This window comes from Mustelus asterias, chromosome 9 (genome assembly GCF_964213995.1).
Source record: "Mustelus asterias chromosome 9, sMusAst1.hap1.1, whole genome shotgun sequence".
NCBI lineage: Eukaryota > Metazoa > Chordata > Chondrichthyes > Carcharhiniformes > Triakidae > Mustelus > Mustelus asterias.
The window spans coordinates 56,752,384-56,773,713 of record NC_135809.1 but is presented as its reverse complement, the minus strand read 5'-3'; the positions used below and the strand labels follow the sequence as shown (position 1 = coordinate 56,773,713).

The following is a 21,330-nucleotide window of genomic DNA, read 5'->3' as shown; positions in this document are numbered from 1 at the left end:
AAATATGCATTTTGTATTGCCCGTTGAAGTTTGACAATTTGTTCTTGATTGTTAGCCCTCAGAAGGAAAAGGTACACTATTTAATTATAATGCTATTTTTGTAGTGAGTGCATGTAGAGTTCATTTCCTAATGGTCTCCATGCTTAAAACTTCAAACATGACCTACTGATGCACCTTGGACCTATTCACTGACTTGCATGAGGTTAAATTCTTCAAACAAAGTGATTGTGAATCTCTCGGATGCTCAAAATATTTGAAGCATGCTTAACTATTCCCTTGATCAGCTATGGTAATTATGTAACAATGCAGTGGATGCATTGAGAGCACTGGACACAACTGAACCACATTATGTTTTGCCTAATGTATTGTGTCTTCAGTGCTGGAGGAAGAAAATAATTGCCTCAACATGACCTTTGCATTCCCTCTGTTCCAAAGTACTTTACAACAAAAGAATTACTTTTTGAAGAACTGAAATAACAATTGTAGGAAATTTTGAGAAATGGAAAATGCTGAAAATACTGCCAGACCTGGAGAGTATGTCTCTAGAGTGAGTTAAAATGTATTACTCCACAGATGCTACCAGACCTGTTTATTTGCAGCATTTTGTTTTAAAGTGTAGACTCTAGAAAATAGCCAGTTTTTGCACAGCAAGGTCCAATATATGTGACACTTAATGTTGGCTGTGATGCCAGGCAAACTTGCCTGCTAGTGTCATGGTTTCTTTCTATAGGGACCATGAAGACAAACATTATACATGTTGTCAGATAGTACAGCAGAGATCAGCATAGATTGTGTTCCAGTCTCTGGAGTGTGCGAATTAAATCTGGCATTGCTTCTTCATTCACTTTCATCCCCACACCCCTCAATTGTCTTAAGCCTCTAGAGAAGCTGAAGTTCATGACTCATTAATAACTATAAATTGGACTTTTCATTTAAACTGGGCAGTTTTCTCCTTGTCTGCTGTGCCAGCCAGTCTAATGTGTTTTTCTTGGTAGTTCCAAAACAAAGCAAGACTGAAGCCATTCCATCCCCACCCAAGGTAAGAACTAACTTTTTACATTTGGCTGACTTTGACTGATGGAACTGTGTGGAAGCTGATGGTTGTAGTGCTCCTCTTCCCTGCATTGGGAATTAGAATGCCAGTTTCCAAATGCTGTCTGGCGACAGCGGGAGGGCATTTGTGGAGTTGAGTATTTCGTGTTAAACTTGGCAATTTAACTGCCACCATGAGTTCTTGTACGGCCTATAAGCATACAGCTAACAGTTGGGTGCACCACTCAACTGAAACTGATAGTGCCATGACTGTTTATAGTACAGATGTTCCTTTTGTACATCTTGAGAGCAGCTATTGTAATGGCTTATAATTTGAATAAAGTAGAAAAATTGCACAAACTCTTGCTGGAGATGGCTGGCTTATGAGATTTGACTTCACTAGTGCTGCTGTGCCTAATGGGGGCCTTGTCAAGAACAAAGAACAATACAGCACAGGAACAGGCCCTTCGGCCCTCCAAGCCCGCGCCGCTCCCCGGTCCAGGATTGAATCCTGAATCCAGGATCCCCGCCCAATTTTCCAGCCTATCTACATACCAATATCCTATCCACCGAGCTGTCCCTCACAGCTACGATGCTTTGTTCATTACAACCTATTAACTCACCCCCACCCCCCCATTCCAGACCATGTGATCTCCAGGGAGAGGCGAAAACCCAGAGTGAAAAACCCCAGGGCCAATATGGGGAAAAAAAATCTGGGAAATTCCTCTCCGACCCCCTGAGGCGATCGAAACGAGTCCAGGAGATCACAATGGCCCTGATCGGAAAATGCTTCCCAACCCTAGTCATTTCCACTTCCACGAACACCATATGAATTCCCTGCCCCCGAGACAGGTTCCCAACTATCCGCAGTCTCGCTCTGTACTGGCACCAGCAAGATGATCATAGAATGAAGCCTTGAAACGAGAAACAAGGAACAATTAGCCCGCGCCACTCCCTGGTCCAAACTAGACCACTCTTTTGTATCCCTCCATTCCCACTCCGTTCATATAGCTGTCTAGATAAGTCTTAAACGTTCCCAGTGTGTCCGCCTCCACCACTTTGCCCGGCAACACATTCCAGGCCCCCACGACCCTCTGTGTGAAATATGTCCTTCTGATATCTGTTAAGCCTCCCCCACTTCACCTTGAACCTATGACCCCTCGTGAACGTCACCACCGACCCGGGGAAAAGCTTCCCACCGTTCACCCTATCTATGCCTTTCATAATTTTATACACCTCTATTAAGTCTCCCCTCATCCTCCGTCTTTCCAAGGAGAACAACCCCAGTTTCCCCAATCTCTCCTCATAACCAAGCCCCTCCATACCAGGCAACATCCTGGTAAACCTCCTCTGTACTCTCTCCAAAGCCTCCACGTCCTTCTGGTAGTGTGGCGACCAGAACTGGACGCAATATTCCAAATGCGGCCGAACCAACGTTCTATACATCTGCAACATCAGAACCCAACTTTTATACTCTATGCCCCGTCCTATAAAGGCAAGCATGCCATATGCCTTCTTCACCACCTTCTCCACCTGTGACGTCACCTTCAAAGATCTGTGGACTTGCACACCCAGGTCCCTCTGCGTCTACACCCTTTATGGTTCTTCCATTTATCGTGTAGCTCCTCCCTACATTATTCCCACCAAAATGCATCACTTCGCATTTATCAGGATTGAACTCCATCTGCCATTTCCTTGCCCAAATTTCCAGCCTATCTATATCCTTCTGTAGCCTCTGACAATGTTCCTCACTATCTGCAAGTCCTGCCAGTTTTGTGTCGTCCGCAAACTTACTGATCACCCCAGTTACTCCTTCTTCCAGATCATTTATATAAATCACAAACAGCAGAGGTCCCAATACAGAGCCCTGCGGTACACCACTAGTCACAGGCCTCCAGCCGGAAAAAGACCCTTCCACTACCACCCTCTGTCTTCTATGACCAAGCCAGTTCTCCACCCATCTAGCCACCTCCCCCTTTATCCCATGGGATCCAATGGGTCAACTTGGAGCTTGTTTGCTATTGCAGACAGTTATGGCCCATCAGTGTGCAATCAATTCTAGTGCCACTTCCCTATTGGTTGTAATTATTTAAAAGACTACCTTATCCACAAAACTGACAATTTTTAAAAATACTGGGAACAACAGTATCAAAGACTCTAACCAGGCTTCTTTTGATGAACATGCAAAAATGGTTTACGAAATCTTTTATGCAACTTGAACATGCAAGTTGTAGTGCAGTGATTTTCCCCCTGGGGGTGGGTGGGGTAAATATTCAAACCCCCATACACTCGCACATTATACAAGCATGGTCCACTGCAGAGGCTAGAGTATGGGAACATTTCTTATTAAAGGATAGAATTAGAGGATCTCAGCACTGACTTGACAGAATTCTGGTCACATTAGATCTGGAAGTTCTTTTAAACAGATTTTTAGTAAAACTCCTTGATGACTCTTAATACAGCTTAGTGGACTTTAAAAAAAAACTTATTCTTTTGAGACATTTCCGATTAAAGTTGCCATATGCAGTATGAGGTGTGGCGGCAAGAGAAAAGAGCATGATCTTCCTGCTTCTAAGGCGTGCACAGTTTCAAAGAATCCGCAAGGATCTTTAGCCTGGCAACACTTGGATATGCAATGTGTCTCTTGCCTCTCCAGGTGTCCCCTGCTGGATAGCTGTCTGACTCGTGGTTTCTTGAATGATAGCATATTTGTTGCACCATTAATCTGGCAGACATTTGGAAGGAGAATGACCACCGTCCACAAATTCAGTGTCCTTTGGGATCCAAACAATGCCTTTTCCAGTTTGAGTCTCCTGTTAACTGATTCCTTCTGATCATAGATAATTGTTTCTCTTCAGTGTAATTCAAAAGAATGTTAGGCTGAAGAGCAATACTCCCAGATAAACGGTTGACAGTGCTTTCAATATGGGAAAACAACCTGGACTCTGGTTCTACTTGTAAAAGGCTGAGGTTACTGTTTATTGGCAGTGCACTGCCAATATGTGATACAATAACAGGCTTTTCAGTTGCCTAATTTTCAGTTGCCTAATTTTAGATCCATTTTGATCACATCTCCTTGTTACCTGGTTTAGTATCTTTGAAATCTTTCAATTATATCCTGTCAGATCTTTCAATTATATCCTGTCAATTTGAGCTACCCACTATCTTTCTTTCTTTTCCCATAATTCTTTTGAGAAAACATTTATGAAAATCCTTGTAGATTTTGTTACTGCCACTTCTTTAAGGGGTGTAATTTTTTTCCCTTGATTCCTGACTCTCCAACCACAGGAAATTATCCCTATTTATTTTATTTGATCAAAATGCCTAGTCGTTTCAACAATTATCCTCTAGTTTCCCATTGCTTTTTTTCCTACTTGGAGCATCATTAGCAATATCAAGGAAATGACTGCAGAACCTTCCCAATGACAAACTCCAATGGAAAGCCACCATACTTGCAACAACAGCTGACATGACTGAACTATGTAGCAAATGAACCTCCAATTCTTGCAGTATTGTCTGGGCTGTGTAAAGCTGTCACTGTGGACTAGCTCAGGAGTATCATTTTAATGGATAGTGGAGAACCTGTTGTATTTATTTTGCACTGCCACTCTAAACCCCTCTACTCTTTCACAGCCTGCTTCAGAATTGAGTGTCCTTTCCAATATTGGGGCCAGTTCCGGTTCGGATGACCAGTCTTCACTATCTGGTTCCACATCTGATCTTTCGGGGCAAACACCACAGGTGAGATTTTATAATTGACTTCCCTGCCTATCTCATTTATGAATTTGTAACTGTAGATATGGACTCTGGTTGTGACATGACTTGTTCTAAACACAATCTGAACACCGTTGTTCCTATTTGTCTATTTGCAAATGGCAAACATTAGGGACATGATACAACCACCTTGTGATCTGGACTGGCATTTTTTATCATCAACACTAAATAACTTCTCTCCAAAGATGGACCCAAGTTAACACTTAGTTCAGGCTTTATGCAATCAGTTGATAAATAGTTGTTAGATGTTGGTTTTTTTTTTGTGAAATGAAGCCGAAGTATGGTCTTATGAAATTGATTCTTTGAACCATCAACATTTCCTGAGTCAAAAGTTTAGAACTGCTTATGAAGTGCCAGAGTACCCTCCCTATTTTTATTTTGGCCAATTATTAAAGAATTCCCGACAAAAGAGATTTCACTACTTGAATAGACCAGCTGTACCCAGTGCTCTACTGAGTGGTATTATAGGGAGTAAACACATTTATCTTTTGCATTAACCATTTTATCTGTACCTGAAGGAAAAAAGCTAAGTGCTTTTTTTAAAAAAAAAAAATTCTTTGTGGAAGATTTTTTTAAAAACCTTCATCAATCTTTTGCTGTTCTGACTATGTATTGGAACCACAGCAAGTCCTGCCTCCCATCAATGAGTTCAGTGTTTGTTACCTTTATTTCGCTTTGTAGTAGGAAGGCTATGCTTCTCCATGTGGCACATCTTTTCAGTGAGCTGGGGAATGGATGAGATGGAGGGAAGATATTTGGCCAATCCAGCCCAGTAATACTTAGGCCCTTTCCCCTGCAGATTCCTAGCTGTGCTCAATTTACTATATATTGTGTTTTATAAATTGAGTCATTTCATTATGACTATCACTAATACTGCTTGTCCTGTAACATTTAATCTATTTTTACTTTAATGCATCTGAGTATTAGTGGACCTTTTTCTTATAGGAACATTTAATTTTTAATTGAGCATTACTGGGAGAGTGGGAAGCAAAGGGTTATTTAAGGAGAATTTGGTGTAAACACCACGTCCATTGAAGAAAATAAATCTTAATCACTGCTAGTTCTTCAACCTTTTTTGTTCTGTCAAGGCATTATATCTTGGAGTGGGAACAGCATTTCTAAAAATGGTTAGATTTTCCCCATTGGTACTGGATACTAAACATTGCACTTGAGTATTACAGATGTGGCTCTACTAGTAATCTGCACTGCAGTTTTGTGCAGGATACATGTTGCTCACCTCTGCTGATGCCATAGAATAATTCCTGATTGTTTTTCCTTCCTGTGAACCAAAACAGTTTTACATATTTAACTTGGTTAAAGGGAGGTAGTAGTGACACTGTGATTCTTAAAGAAGGAAGGAATGTGCACAATTTGCCTTTACGATGATAAATCCTTAAGGTTGAGATGGATGGTTGGCTTTGCATTTCCACCTCTCCAAGGTAGCAAGCTCACGGGACACAAAGTCTTAATTCAAGATTTGGTCAAGTAACTACAGCTGTTTGATATAACACAATTGTTATGGGGCAGAAGGGAGGCTGTTTGGCCCATCACATCTGCATCAACTGTTCAAATGAACATCATGACTTAGTGCCGTTGCTATTCAAATAATCATCTACCCTCTTGAATGCCTTGATTGAACCTGCCTCCACCACCTGTCAGGCAGTGCATTCCAGTCCTTAACCATTCAGTGTGGAGAAAGTACCAGACCTGAACCACTGGCTGTATGGAAAAAGTACTTTTCTTGCACCACAAATTTGCTGCTTTTGTACATCACTTGGTCTGTGTCCTCCTGTTCTCTATTTAACAAATGGGGACAGATTCTCCCTATCTACTGTTCAGCCCTCCATGAATTTGGATATCTCTATCAAATCTCCTCTTGGCCACAGTTCCAAGGAGAACAGCCCAGCTGCAACCTCTCCAATCTAGTTTCATAACTTTCTTGTAAACCACTTCTGTGCACTCCGATGCGTTCTCATCCTTCCTATAGTGTGGCACCCAGAAATGTACGCAATAGTACATGTCTGGTCTAACTGGTCTTGTTATAAACTCGGCATAATCTCCTCGCTCTTGTACTTCATGCCCTATTAATAAAATCCTGAATACTATATACTTTATTATATAAAGTACATGGGGCTGCTGCCTCCACCTGTCCTGCAAAATCTATGCACATATACACTCAGGTCCCTCTGCTCCTGCACCCCTTAAGAATTACACCTCTTATTTTTGTTCATGTTGTTCCTACTAAAAGAACTCTCATCTCCACATTGAGCTTCATCTGCCACCTACCTGTCTACTCCCACCAACCTATCTGTTCTTTGATAATGAAGGAAGACTAGTAATTTAAAAATGGCTAGGCTTGACTCTTGACTCTATCCTTAGAATTCGGCTGTACGCAACTCAGAAAGTGAAGCATACGTTCCACCACCGCAGATGTACCAAGTGAGCACACCCATCAGTGAATCTTTAACACAAAAGTCCCTGGAGACAAATCAGGTGAGTGCTTTTGTGGTTCGACTACCTGAAGCATAAAGCTTCTAATCTGAGATGTCTCCCAAACCTTGTGTTTTGTGTAAGTTCTGCAAATGCTGCACAGTACAATCCAGCATCTAGTTCTAATTTGTGTAGGGGAAGGTTTTTAATTCACTGTTAACCTATTATTTAGATGGGGGGTGGAGGTGGTTGGTGAGTGGGTGGGAAACTAGTATTTGTAGAAAACCTCCCCCTTTAACTTCTACTTATATGCAAATCACAAATTTGGAGCTGAATATTGGGGAGGAGTTGACATGGGTTTCTGCCTTTCCATTATGTAATGGGGACAGTGAATGTAGTTGTCTTGTGCACATTACACCCGACTGACAGGTTAGAATTGTGGTGTTTGCTGATTTCATTCAAGCCCTTAGTTCTTGTTTTTAATACTAAGGGATTTGTAGTTGTCAAGGGTTAGTAAGAATATGTATAAATATCTTCAGCACAAGTTGGCATCCAGTGTATTTCCACAAGCGTTGGTACAACCAGATAGAACTTCTTTCACATTGGCCATGTGTGATCCTGAATGTCATTTGGATAAGTCCATTAAGCTGGATCATCTCACTGCAATAATTAGCTTGGCTGTTGGATGCCCTCCACCAATTCTTGCAAATCTAATTTGATTTTCGTCTTCCTTTTTATATGAAGACAGTTTATACCCTTTGGCAGGAAAAGGATGGCCTTCTGAGAAGTATGGTATCATTGATGGTGCCCTTCTGGATTGAGTAAATTGCAGAGAAATGTCTTCTGGCCTGAACTTCAGAAGACTTGAGTCACAAAAATGACAGCTCCAATTAGGGAGTGTTTTGTGTTGCTGAAAAAGAGCCATGCTGTACTCGGTAGGACAGATTGCAAGATTGCCAACAGTAAAAGGAACAACAATTCATGTTGTGTAAAGAGTGCTGATTGTTTGGCGGGTGGACTCTGGCAGAAGTGTTGCCATGGCGAATGCAGCATTAACTACCAAGCTTTTTGTTCAAATTCAAACCAGTCAGGTTGACTCTGGTCTTTGCGTTGCCATGAAGAATGAACCATGAAGAATTGCCATGAAGAATGAATGGCTGTCCCCTATCCTTTGAAAGTTGAAAAAGGCACAAATTGTGGACATCCTCTTCTGTTTGCCAAGGACAGGCTGTGTGAATATATGACTTCTAGCATGCCAAATGAGCCACACTGAGCTTGACTAATTAATTGTTTTTCAGTATAATTCCAAGCGCAGTCAGGATTGTGTTAACAAATGTTATTCAATCGCAGAATCACATCTATTTTTGAACACTTGTTTCAAGTTTTTTGCAGGCACAGGCTAGTTGGGTGTAGTCAGTTTTCTGTTGCAAACAGCTGAAAGGACATGCTGTTTGATCTGATCCACCAGTCGTTGGGATGTACGCCCCACGTTCCTGGCATCAGACCAAGACTGAAAATCATGAACCATATTACTTGTGTGATATGTCTTTTTGGCTTGACGGCAGCATCTCATTACTGGAGGATACCACTTGTGTTGCTACTGCATGGGACAATTAACTTCACCTGTTAGGTTTTTGAGATACCTTGCCCTTCCACTGTATTCTTGAGGTCAACTGGGCACTTTTCAAGTGTCTAAGTGGCAGCCTTGGGGCAATTAATGTGTGCAAAACAGTGATCTGATCATGGTGGCCATTATCCTGTAGGATGGTTTTGATGCTCTCTCGTTCAGCATCAAGCTTGCCTGGTGAGCAAATGGCTCTGGTCCTATTTATGAAGTTGCTGTTGAGGCTAATCTTGTAACATGTGGAACTGCAGGAATCCCAACATGTATATTGACTGGTGAAGGCAAGCTTGCGGTATATGATACCAGAGAGCCCTAACAGACTTTTCAACAGATGCATTGAGGAAATGGCACTCCTGCTTTTCAAAGGTAAATTTGAGTGCAGGGTGGAGCCCATTAAGGTGCAGCATGCAGCTGCAAATTCAAATATAGCAAACCATTGGAAAATTGCAAAGGATTGAAGGTTAGACATTCCATTGGAGATGCATTTCTTGTGGAAACCAGCAAAGATGTTTGTGCAAGCCATTCCTTAGTTCATTTCCTATTTTGGCAATCCCTGGACTGAGTCAACCTGTCTATTTTGAATTTGAGCTTGGAGGTTAATTGTTCCATGCTGCATTCTCCATGGCAACATCTCTTGCCTATCAATCAGCACACTCTCCTCATGCAGTCTAAATTGTTACTTTTACTGTTAGTAATCTGTCCGCGTGCAAGATGAAACTTGAACCGCATGTCTCTTTCCAGAAAGAGGTTTGTGCTACCAGACTACCTGTGATTGGGGGGTTTTGTGCTCTGATTCTATGTTTGGTTATGCCCAGTAAGAAGTCTCAACACCAGGTTAAAGTCCAACAGGTTTATTTGGTAGCACAAACCACAAGTTTTCGGAGCGCTGCTCCTTCATCAGGTGAGAGGAAGTTCTGTTCACAAACAGAGCATATAAAGACACAAACTCAATTTACAAAATAATGGTTGGAATGTGAGTCTTTACAGGTAATCAAGTCTTAAAGGTGCAGACAATGTGAGTGGAGTGAGGGTTAAGCACAGGTTAAAGAGATGTATATAGTCTCCAGCCAGGACAGTTCATGAGATTTTGCAAGTCGCGGGGGTTACAGATAGTGTGACATGAACCCAAGATCCCGGTTGAGGCCATCCTTGTGTGCGGAACTTGGCTCAGTCTCTGCTCAGCGACTCTGCATTGTCGTGAAGGCCGCCTTGGAGAACGCTTACCTGAAGATCAGAGGCCGAATGCCCGTGACCGCTGAAGTGTTCCCCAACAGGAAGAAAACACTCTTACCTGGTGATTGTCGAGCAGTGTTCATTCATCCGTTGTAGTGTCTGCATGGTCTCCCCAATGTACCATGCCTCGGGACATCCTTTCCTGCAGCGTATCAGGTAGACAATGTTGGTCGAGTTGCAAGTGTATGTACTGTGTATCTGGTGGACGGTGTTCTCACGTGAGATGATGGCATCCATGTCGATGATTTGGCACGTCTTGCAGAGGTTGCTGTGGCAGGGTTGTGTGGTGTCGTGGTCACTGTTCTGAAGGCTGGGTAGTTTGCTGTGGACAATGGTCTGTTTGAAATTGTGCGGTTGTTTGAAGGCAAGAAGTGGAGTGTGGGGATCGCCTTGGCAAGATGTTCATCTTCAATGACATGTTGAAGGCTCTGGAGAAGATATTGTAGCTTCTCTGCTCTGGGGAAGTACTGGATGACGAAGGGTAGTCTGTCTGCCATGTCCCATGTTTGTCTTCTGAGGAGGTTGGTGCAGTTTTTCGTTGCGGCGCGTCGGAACCGCCGATTGAGATGAGCGCCATATCCTGTTATGAAGGCATCTTTCAGCATCTGGAGGTGCCTGTTGCGATCCTCCTCCTCTGAGTAGATCCTGTGTATACGGAGGGCTTGTCCGTAGGGGATGGCTTCTTTAACGTGTTTAGGGTGGAAGCTGGAGAAGTGGAGCATTGTGAGGTTATCCGTGGGCTTGCGGTACAGAAGTGCTGAGGTGACCGTCCTTGATGGAGATGCATGTGTCCAAGAATGCAACCGATTCCGGAGAGTAGTCCATGGTGAGTCTGATGGTGGGGTGGAACTTGTTGATGTCGTCATATAATTGTTTCAGTGATTATTCACCATGAGTCCAAAGGAAGAAAATGTCATTGATGTATCTAGTGTATAGCATCGGTTGAAGGTCCTGCGTGGTGAAGAGGTCTTGTTCGAACCTGTGCATGAAGATGTTGGCATATTGAGGTGTGAATTTGGTCCCCATGGCTGTTCCTTGTGTCTGGATGCAAACACAACCAGTCGTCCCATCGTATTGGGCAATGGGACCCTGTGCAAGAACCTCTCTGATGTCGAGGGCATTCTGAAACGCATTGTACAAAGAACCCCCAGCTTTTGTCGCGACACTACGGACTTCCTACAGAAACACAGGGTCCCATTGCCCAGTACGATGGGACGACTGGGTGTGTTTGCATCCAGACACAAGGAACAGCCACGGGGACCAAATTCGCACCTCAATATGCCAACATCTTCATGTACAGGTTCAAACAAGACCTCTTCACTGCACAGGACCTTCAACCAATGCTACACTAGATACATCGATGACATTTCATTGTTCCCAGGAGCAGGCTGAGGGTAAGAGAGTGGGTTTTCTGACTGTAATTAATAATTTATTTTTTCAGTTAATTTTGGGTTTAAAATCGGAGGTTTTTTTCAAAACCGGAAGTCAGGCCAGGAGTGGCCAGGGGAAGTTTTTGGAGGGTTTAAAAGTGCACCAAAGTATACAGCGGGCAGCATAGTGAGTGGGAAGTTGAGTGAGCTGTCAGGGCTTTGGCTCACAGGGCTTGGACGAGCAGGGGTGAGTTTTTGTTTCCTTACACTCTTATTAACTTTTCACTGTCTTACTTGACATAAAGTGTCCAGTATGAGTGTGAAACCAGTGTGTTGTTCCCAGTGTAGGATGTGGGAGGTCCTGGAGGCATCTTGCCTCCCGGACATCCACATCTGTGAGGGGTGTGTCGAGCTGCGGTTCCTGAGGGACCGTGTTAGGGAGCTGGAACTGCAGCTCAAGGATCTTAGGCTGATGAGGGAGAATGAGGAGGTGATAGACAAGAGCTATCATCAGATGGTCACACCAGGGCCACGGGAGGAGGCCAAGTGGGTGACGGCCAGGAAGGGTAAGGCTAGGGTGGTTGAGAGCACCCCGGTGGATTTGCCCCTGCACAACAAGTACTCCTGCTTGAGTACTGCTGGGGGGGACAGCCCGCCTGGGGGAAGCAGCAGTGGCCGTGTCTCCGCAGTGGAGTCCAGCCCTGTAACTCAGAGGGCTAAGGAAAAGAGGAGTAAGGCGGTATTAATCGGGGACTCGATGGTGAAGGGGACAGACGGGCGTTTCTGCGGAGGTAGGCGGGATTCTCGCATGGTGGTCTGCCTCCCTGGGGCCGGGATCCAGGATGTCGCTAGTCGCGTCCCGGAAATCCTGAGGTGGGAGGGAGAGGAGCCTGAGGTAGCGGTACATATTGGTACCGCTGATGTGGGTAGGAAGGGAGAAGGGGTCATGAAAAGGGAGTACAGGGAATTAGGGAGACAGCTGAGAAAGAGGAAAGCAAAGGTAGTAATCTCAGGATTACTGCCTGTGCCACGGGAAGGTGAGGGCAGGAATGGAGTGAGGTGGAGGATGAATGTGTGGCTGAGGGACTGGTGCAGGGGGCAGGGATTCAGGTTCCTGGACCATTGGGACCTCTTTAGGGGCAGGGGTGATCTGTATACAAAAAACGGGTGGAACTTGAATCACACGGGGACCAATATCCTGGCCGGTAGGTTGGCTAAGGCTACTGGGGAGAATTTAAACTAGATAGGTTGGGGGGAGGGGAGCTAGAAGAGTTGACTAGGATCAAGGAACTAATTGATGGGGGGGAGGATGCAGGGGTAAGGGGAATTACAAAATTAATGGTAGAGGAGAGGGTGCAAGTGAATGAAGGCGGTAATTTAGATAAGGGAGTAGAGGGAGACGGTGTTCGTGACTCATCAAAGCGGGTCCAGATAAAAGCTGGAATAAGGACACTTTGCCTGAATGCACGAAGCATTCGGAACAAGGTGAATGAGTTGATGGTGCAAATCAGCACAAGTGGGTACGATCTAGTGGCCATTACAGAAACGTGGCTGAAAGGTGACCAGGACTGGGAGATGAATATCCAGGGGTATCAGGCGTTTAGGAAGAATAGACAGGAAGGAAAAGGTGGTGGGGTCGCGCTATTAATAAGAGATAATATCAGGGTAGTACTGAGGGATGACATAGGCTCTGAGGAACAAAATGTGGAATCGTTATGGGTAGAGATGAGGAATAGTAGAGGGAGAAAGACACTAGTAGGTGTGGTATATAGGCCCCCGAATAATAATGTTGAGGTAGGGAGGGCTATAAACAAGCAGATAAGGGATGCATGTAAAAACGGAACGGCAATAATCATGGGGGACTTCAACATGCACATTGACTGGCAGACTCAAGTCGGTAAGGGTGGAATGGAGGAAGAGTTCTTAGAATGCTGTCGGGATAGTTTCCTTGAACAGCATGTTACGGAACCGACGAGGGAACGAGCTATTTTGGATCTGGTATTGTGTAACGAGGTAGGTAGAATTAAGGATCTTATTGTGAAGGACCCTCTTGGGTCTAGTGACCACAATATGGTCGAATTTCTGATTCAGATGGAAGAGGAGAAAGTTTGGTCTCAAACCAGTGTCCTCTGTTTGAACAGAGGGAAATATGATAGGATGAGGGATGAATTGGCTAAGGTAGACTGGGAGAGCAGGCTGGCAGGTAGGATAGCTGAGGAACAGTGGAGGATTTTTAAGGAGATCCTTTTCAGTTCTCAGCAAAAATATATTCCAGCAAAAAACAAGGATTGTAAGAAAAGGGAGAACCAGCCGTGGATAACGAAGGAAATAGAGAGTATTAAAATAAAAACAGCTGCGTACAGAGTGGCCAAAAATAGTGGAGAAACAAGTGATTGGGAAAAATTTAAGAAACAACAAAGAGAGACTAAGAAAGCGATAAAGAAAGAAAGGATAGACTATGAAGCTAGGCTAGCAATTAATATAAAAAATGATAGTAAAAGTTTTTATAAATATATAAAAAGGAATAGAGTGGCTAGAGTGAATGTTGGACCCTTGGAGGACGAGAGGGGGGAGTTAATAGTGGGAAATGAGGATATGGCTGAGTCTTTAAATAAGTTTTTTGTGTCGGTCTTCACGGTGGAGGACACAAATAGTTTGCCAAATATTAACGATAGAGGGTTGGCAGCAGGAGAAATACTTAATACGATTAATGTTACCAGAGAGGCAGTGCTGGGTCGACTAATGGGACTGAAGGTGGACAAGTCCCCGGGTCCGGATGGAATGCATCCCAGGGTATTGAAAGAAATGTCAGAGGTAATAGTGGATGCGTTAGTGATTATTTATCAAAACTCGTTGCATTCTGGGGTAGTGCCGGTTGATTGGAAAACGGCTAATGTTACGCCGCTGTTTAAAAAAGGAAGGAGACAAAAGGCGGGTAACTATAGGCCGGTCAGCTTAACGTCTGTAGTAGGGAAAATGCTGGAATCCATTATTAAGGAGGAGATAGCAGGGCATCTGGATAGAAATGGTTCGATCAATCAGACGCAGCATGGATTCATGAGGGGAAAGTCGTGCTTGACGAACATGTTGGATTTTTATGAAGATGTGACTAGGGCGGTTGATGGAGGAGAACCGGTGGATGCGGTGTTTTTGGATTTCCAAAAGGCGTTTGATAAGGTGCCCCATAAAAGGCTGCTGAAGAAGATTAGGGCACACGGAGTTGGGGGTAGTGTGTTAAAGTGGATTGGGGACTGGCTATCCGACAGGAAGCAAAGAGTCGGAATAAATGGGTGTTTTTCCGGTTGGAGGAAGGTAACTAGTGGCGTGCCGCAGGGATCGGTACTCGGGCCGCAACTGTTTACCATTTATATAGATGATCTGGAGGAGGGGACGGAGTGTAGGGTAACGAAGTTTGCAGACGACACAAAGATAAGTGGAAAAGTGAATCGTGTGAAGGACGGAGAAGATCTGCAGAGAGATTTGGACAGGCTGAGTGAGTGGGCGAGGATATGGCAAATGGAGTATAACGTTGATAAATGCGAGGTTATACACTTTGGAGGAAATAATAACAAATGGGATTACTATCTCAATGGAAACTAATTAAAACATGCTACCGTGCAAAGGGACCTGGGGGTCCTTGTGCATGAGACGCAAAAGCCCAGTCTGCAGGTACAACAGGTGATCAAGAAGGCAAATGGGATGTTGGCCTATATTGCGAGGGGGATAGAATATAAAAGCAGGGATGTCTTGATGCACCTGTACAGGGCATTGGTGAGGCCGCAGCTGGAATACTGTGTGCAGTATTGGTCCCCTTATATGAGGAGGGATATATTGGCATTGGAGGGAGTGCAGAGAAGGTTCACCAGGTTGATACCGGAGATGAGGGGTTTGGATTATGAGGAGAGGCTGAGGAGATTGGGTTTGTACTCGTTGGAGTTTAGAAGGATGAGGGGGGATCTTATGGAGACTTATAAGATAATGCGGGGGCTGGATAGGGTGGAGGCGGAGAGATTCTTTCCACTTAGTAAGGAAGTTAAAACGAGAGGACACAGCCTCAAAATAAAGGGGGGTCGGTTTAAGACAGAGTTGAGGAGGAACTTCTTCTCCCAGAGGGTGGTGAATCTCTGGAATTCTCTGCCCACTGAGGTGGTGGAGGCTACCTCGCTGAATATGTTTAAAGCGCAGATGGATGGATTCCTGATCGGTAAGGGAATTAAGGGTTATGGGGATCAGGCGGGTAAGTGGTACTGATCCACGTCAGATCAGCCATGATCTTATTGAATGGCGGGGCAGGCTCGAGGGGCTAGATGGCCTACTCCTGCTCCTATTTCTTATGTTCTTATTTCCTTCATTTGGACTCGCAGTGAACAATCACTGAAACAACTATATGATGACATCAACAAGTTCCATCCCATCATGGACTACTCTCCAGAATTGGTTGTATTTTTGGACACTCATCTCCAAGGACAGTCACCTCAGCACTTCACTGTACCGCAAGCCCATGGATAACCTCACGATGCTCCACTTCTCCAGCTTCCACCCTAAACACGTTAAAGAAACCATCCCCTATGGACAAGCCCTCCGTATACACAGGATCTGCTCAGATGAGGAGGATCGCAACAGACACCTCCAGACGCTGAAAGATGCCCTCATAAGAACAGGATATGGCGCTCGGCTCATCGACCGACAGTTCTGACGCACCACAACAAAAAACTGCACCAACCACCTCGGGACAAACATGGGACATGGCGGACAGAGTACCCTTCGTTGTCCAGTACTTCCCCGGAGCGGAGAAGCTATGACATCTTCTCCGGAGCCTTCAACATGGCAAGATGTTCGTCTGCATCAATGACAAGGCCACCCCCACTTCTTGCCTTCAAACAGCCTCAAACAGACCATTGTCTGCAGAAAACTACCCAGCCTTCAGGAGAACAGTGACCACGACACCACACAACCCTGCCACAGCAACCTCTGCACGACATGCCAAATCATCGACACGGATGCTACCATCTCATGTGAGAACACCATCCACCAGGTACATGGTACATACACTTGCAACTTGGCCAACGTTGTCGACCTGATATGCTGCAGGAAAGGATGTCCTGAGGCATGGTACATTGGGGAGACCATGCAGACGCTACGACAACGGATGAATGAACACAGCTCAACAATCACCAGGCAGGAGTGTTCTCTTCCTGTTGGGGAACATTTCAGTAGTCACGGGCATTCGGCCTCTGATCTTCGGGTAAGCGTTCTCCAAGGTGGCCTTCACAACACACGACAACGCAGAGTCGCTGAGCAGAGACTGATAGCCAAGTTCCACACACGAGGATGGCCTCAACCGGGATCTTGGGTTCATGTCACACTATCTATAACCCCCACGACTTGCCTGGGCTTGCAAAATCTCACTAACTGTCCTGGCTGGAGACAATACACATCTCTTTAACCTGTGCTTAACCCTCTCTCCACTCACATTGTCTGTACCTTTTAAGACTTGATTATCTGTAAAGGCTCGCATTCCAACCATTATTTTGTAAATTGAGTGCGTCTTTATATGCCCTGTTTGTGAACTGAAATCCCACTCATCTGATGGAGTGGTGCTCCGAAAGCTAGTGGCTTGTGCTACCAAATAACCTGTTGGACTTTAACCTGGTGTTGAGACTTCTTACTGTGTTTACTCCAGTCCAATGTCGGCATCTCCACATGGTTATGCTCAAAGCAGACTTGGATTGTTCAGTTTCTGTAGCATCAGTATCATTGGCAAGACCATGTATTGCTCATCCCTAATTGTCCTTGAAGGTGGTGATTGTCTTGAATGGCATTACTAAAGGTGTAGGTACATCCTTGTTGCTGATGTGGAAGCATTTTTGATCCGAGTGATGTAATTGAAAAATCAGAATGGTATTGCGGGGGTACTTGGTCCCAAGCACCTTTTACCGTTCCTCTTCTAGGTGGTAGAGGGTATGGGTTTGGAAGGTCCTGTCTAAGGAGCTTGGCGAGTTGCTGCAGTGCATCTTACAGATGGTGTATGCTGCAGTTACACTCTCTCCACCTCAAACACACAGTAACTGTTCAAGGTGGTGGATGTGGTGTTGATCAAGTGTGCTGCTTTGTCCTGGATAGTGTTGAGCTTTTGTGTTGTCTGATTGTAGCTCCAACTAGAGTATTCCATCATTCTTGTCTTGTTAATGGTGGACAGGCTTTGAAAAGTTAGCTGGTGATAATCTCTGAAAATTCCCAGCCACTGCTGCACCAGTTCAGTTGCTCATCAATGGTGAATGCCAAGATATTGGTGGGAAATTTTGAGATGGTAAAGCAGTTGTTAGATTCTCGCTTGTTGGAGATGGTCATTATCTGGTGCTTGTACAGGGTGACTGTTAATTCACTGGGAGCCTTGCAACTTCGAAAGAAACTTTAGTTGCATAGGTATTGAACTTTTACTCAGGTGGTGATCCTGAGGATGGATCAGTCTCCCTTGCTTGGCTGATTCGCACTGCAGCTGCTGATTGGGTTTGGTTACGGCAGTGGGATTCTGTTGGACACAGATGCCTGAACAGGAGGCACCTCTTCACCTGGCAGCTTTGACACTTGGTCCTGGCACCTGCCAATGTGGTGGCATTCCCAGTGGCAGGAATTGGCCTCTTGGGGCCTCAGTTGACCCAGGGGTGAGCAGCCCACCCATTCCTTACCACTACAGATAAACAATTCCTGGTGGTGGGTAGGCAATGACTATAATGCCATGGCTCCAAATTTTGTGCTTCTAAATGCCCTTGAGGGCATAAAATTCCAGCCTTGAATTCCTGTTGAGGTGTGGTTAGTTTAACTGTCATCCCTTGCATTGCACTGGGATACAGTAGCAGTTCAAGTTCTGAATCTAGCCTCGCCATTTGAGGTGTCTTGTGCTCTTAGCTCTGAATCCAAGAGTACTTGTTCTGTGTGGGGTACCAAATGCTCCTGAGAATTAACTGGTTATTGTGCTGAAGTATTTGGTTTCATGTAGCAGGATAGTTTTTTCTGTGTTGGCGTCATGATATGTTTTCTTTTAGTGTTGGTAAACATTGCTCCACATGGTGCAGTTCATATAAAGTTGAGTTGTTTGTGGTGAGGGGCAGGTGTGAATCCCTGCACCAGGTGTAACAATGAGTGATCACTTCCATGAACCTTTCTGTTTGCTGCAAATTTGTGTTTCAGTTCTGACAATCTGTACACAATAGAAGTAGGATCAGGCCAGTATGATTATGGCTGATCTATGCTGGCCTTCACTCCTTTTCTGTGCCATCTCTCCTATCCACCTCCACTTTAAATACTACTAATGATCCAACCTCCAGTATCCTTTGGGGCAGAGAATTTCAGAGATTCACCACCCTCTGCGAGAACAAAATTCTAAGCACCTCAGTTTTAAATGACTGGCCTTGTGTATTGTAGCTATGTCCCCTTGTTTGAGACTCTCCCATTAGTGAAAACACCTCACCATCTACCTTGTCAAGTCTCCCTCGGTTTTGTATAAGATCACCCCTTGTTCTTCAAGGAATACAGACCCAAACAATTTAGTCTCTCCTGATGGGACAATCCTCTCATTCCAGGAAATAGCCTGGCGAATCTCCTTTGGACTGCCTCCAATGTTACTATATACTTTTTAAGGTAAGGGGTCCAAAGCTGTACAGATGAGGTCTCACCCACACCTTGTACAATTTAAACTCCAACCCCTTTGCAATTAGGCCAAAATGATGTTTGCTGCCTTAACTACTTGTTTAAACTGCTTGCTAGCTTTGCGATTCATGCACTAGAACACTTGGATCCCTCTGCACTTCACCTGCAGTCTCTCTCCATTAAGATAATCTGCCTTTTGATTCCTCCTACCTAAGTCCATGACCTCGCAAAACAATTAATGTATATAGTATCTAAAGTAGTCATCCTGCAATGCTTCACTGAATCCAATATCATTTTGTTTTCTTTACTTGTAACAAATACACTATTACTTCTGTTTAAGCATTGTTTTTTTTCCCTCTAAGCAATGATCCAGATAGCTCCAGGAATTTTGAACTAGTGAGTCGTGACTGAACTTTCTGCTCCTGTTGAATACTTGTCTGCTCCTTGGGAGATTAAAGTGTCAGAAGCTTCAGAATGTTCACTTTCTTCCAAGCCGCTGACCATCCTGACTTGCAAGTATATTGCCATCCCTTCGCTGTTGCTGTGTCAAAATCCTGGAACTCCCTGCCTAACAGTACTGGCTGTACGTACATCTCATGGACTGCAGCAGTCCAAGAAGGCAGCTCATCAGCATCTTTAGAGCAGTTGGGGTGGTCAATAATTGCTGGCCTAGTGGGTGATGCCCACGTACCATGGATGAATAAATACAAATTGCTTCATGTTAACAGTACTGAGTCTGAAAAACTCATCCCTCAAATTTGGCTTTTTTTTAGAACCTGATTTGCTTGTAGTCAGCATGCACTTGCTTCTGGCACTGGTGACTAATGAGTTTGTGCTGTTTGAAAATGCTGACTTCTGGCAGCCAGGCTTAAGTGTGGATTTGAAACTATTTTTATTGTGACAGCTGTTTGTCAAGTGCTGATTCCTTGTGTCAATTCCACCAGGTGACTGCTCTGCCTAATAACCAGACTGCCTCGAGCACAGCAATAACCCCAGCATCCCAAGGACGGGTACTCCAGACTCGAGTAAGCAATTCTCCAGTTAGCATGAAGACCACACCCTTTCAGGCTATGCAGACTGTGAGTGGCTAAGACTGGTTTTAACTTGGACAAATTGCTGTCCTTTTTCTTGCTGTCTTGGCGTAAGCATTTGCAATTATTATCTTGGAAGGAATAGTGGTTTTCCATCTGTTGAACCCAATTCTACAAATGGAATTTGTAGGTGTTTAAGAGGCAATTGTATGGATCCAATAGGATGTGCTTTAATGGTTAAGTATTTTTTTTTGATGGGTCATGCCAACTCAGCCAGTGTCTAACTTCGCAGTATAGGAATACATCTGTCTCAACACTTGGATCAGTTCACTTGTTGATTTTGTTCATTGTTTTGTTTCTTTTTTGGAATAAGCACAAGCAGGTTTCTGGGTCAGCTTGCCGACAGTGGGCAATCTCCTGATGGCCATTGACAATTCATAGAATACCCTGTGTGTAATTTGTCAGCCCTCCGAGGGAGAGGATGCTGCATGACGTGAGGAAAGTGGGCTTTAATCTGCTCTTTTTGGGAGGCATTTAGGGGTATTCATGTGGTTGGGCCACATTTGGAGTACTGCATCCAGTTCTGGTCGCCGCACTACCAGAAGGACGTGGAGGTGTTAGAGTGCAGAGAAGGTTTACCAGGATGTTGCCTGATATGGAGGGTCTTGGCTGTGAGGAGAGATTGGGTAAACTGGGCTTGTTCTCCCTGGAAAGACAGAGAATGAGGGGAGACCTAATAGAGGTGTACAAAATTATGAAGGGTATAGATAGGGTGAACAGTGGGAAGCTTTTTCCCAGGTCGGAGGTGATGATCACGAGGGGTCACGGGCTCAAGGTGAGAAGGGCAAGGTATAACTCTGATATCAGAGGGATGTTTTTTAGAGTGGTGGGGGCCTAGAATGCGCTGCCAAGTAGGGTGGTGGAGGCAGGCACGCTAGCATCGTTTAAGACTAACCTGGATAGTCACATGAGCAGTCTGGGAATGGAGGGATACAAACGAATGGTCTAGTTGGACTAATGAGCGGCACAGGCTTGGAGAGCCGAAGGGCCTATTTCCTGTGCTGTACTGTTCTTTGTAATGAAACAAGTAGTTTTGGGACTGGGCTAAAAGTGAAGGTTGGTATTGATCTGCACTTTCTGTGGCCTCTGGAATGGAGCAAGTGTTGTTCAGTATTTCTTGGGGGTA

General features: G+C 44.6%; 1 protein-coding gene across 2 annotated transcripts in view; it reads left to right on the top strand.

The window, feature by feature from the left end:
- Window positions 1-21,330, top strand: part of caprin2 (caprin family member 2) — a 74,948-nt gene that overhangs the window by 17,808 nt on the left and 35,810 nt on the right. For both annotated transcript variants that reach the window (XM_078221210.1, XM_078221209.1), the window contains exons 12-15: window positions 996-1,039; window positions 4,666-4,773; window positions 7,186-7,299; window positions 20,058-20,138. In XM_078221210.1, coding sequence (XP_078077336.1) covers window positions 996-1,039; window positions 4,666-4,773; window positions 7,186-7,299; window positions 20,058-20,138 — 347 coding nt within the window. The remainder of the gene's footprint in view (window positions 1-995; window positions 1,040-4,665; window positions 4,774-7,185; window positions 7,300-20,057; window positions 20,139-21,330) is intronic.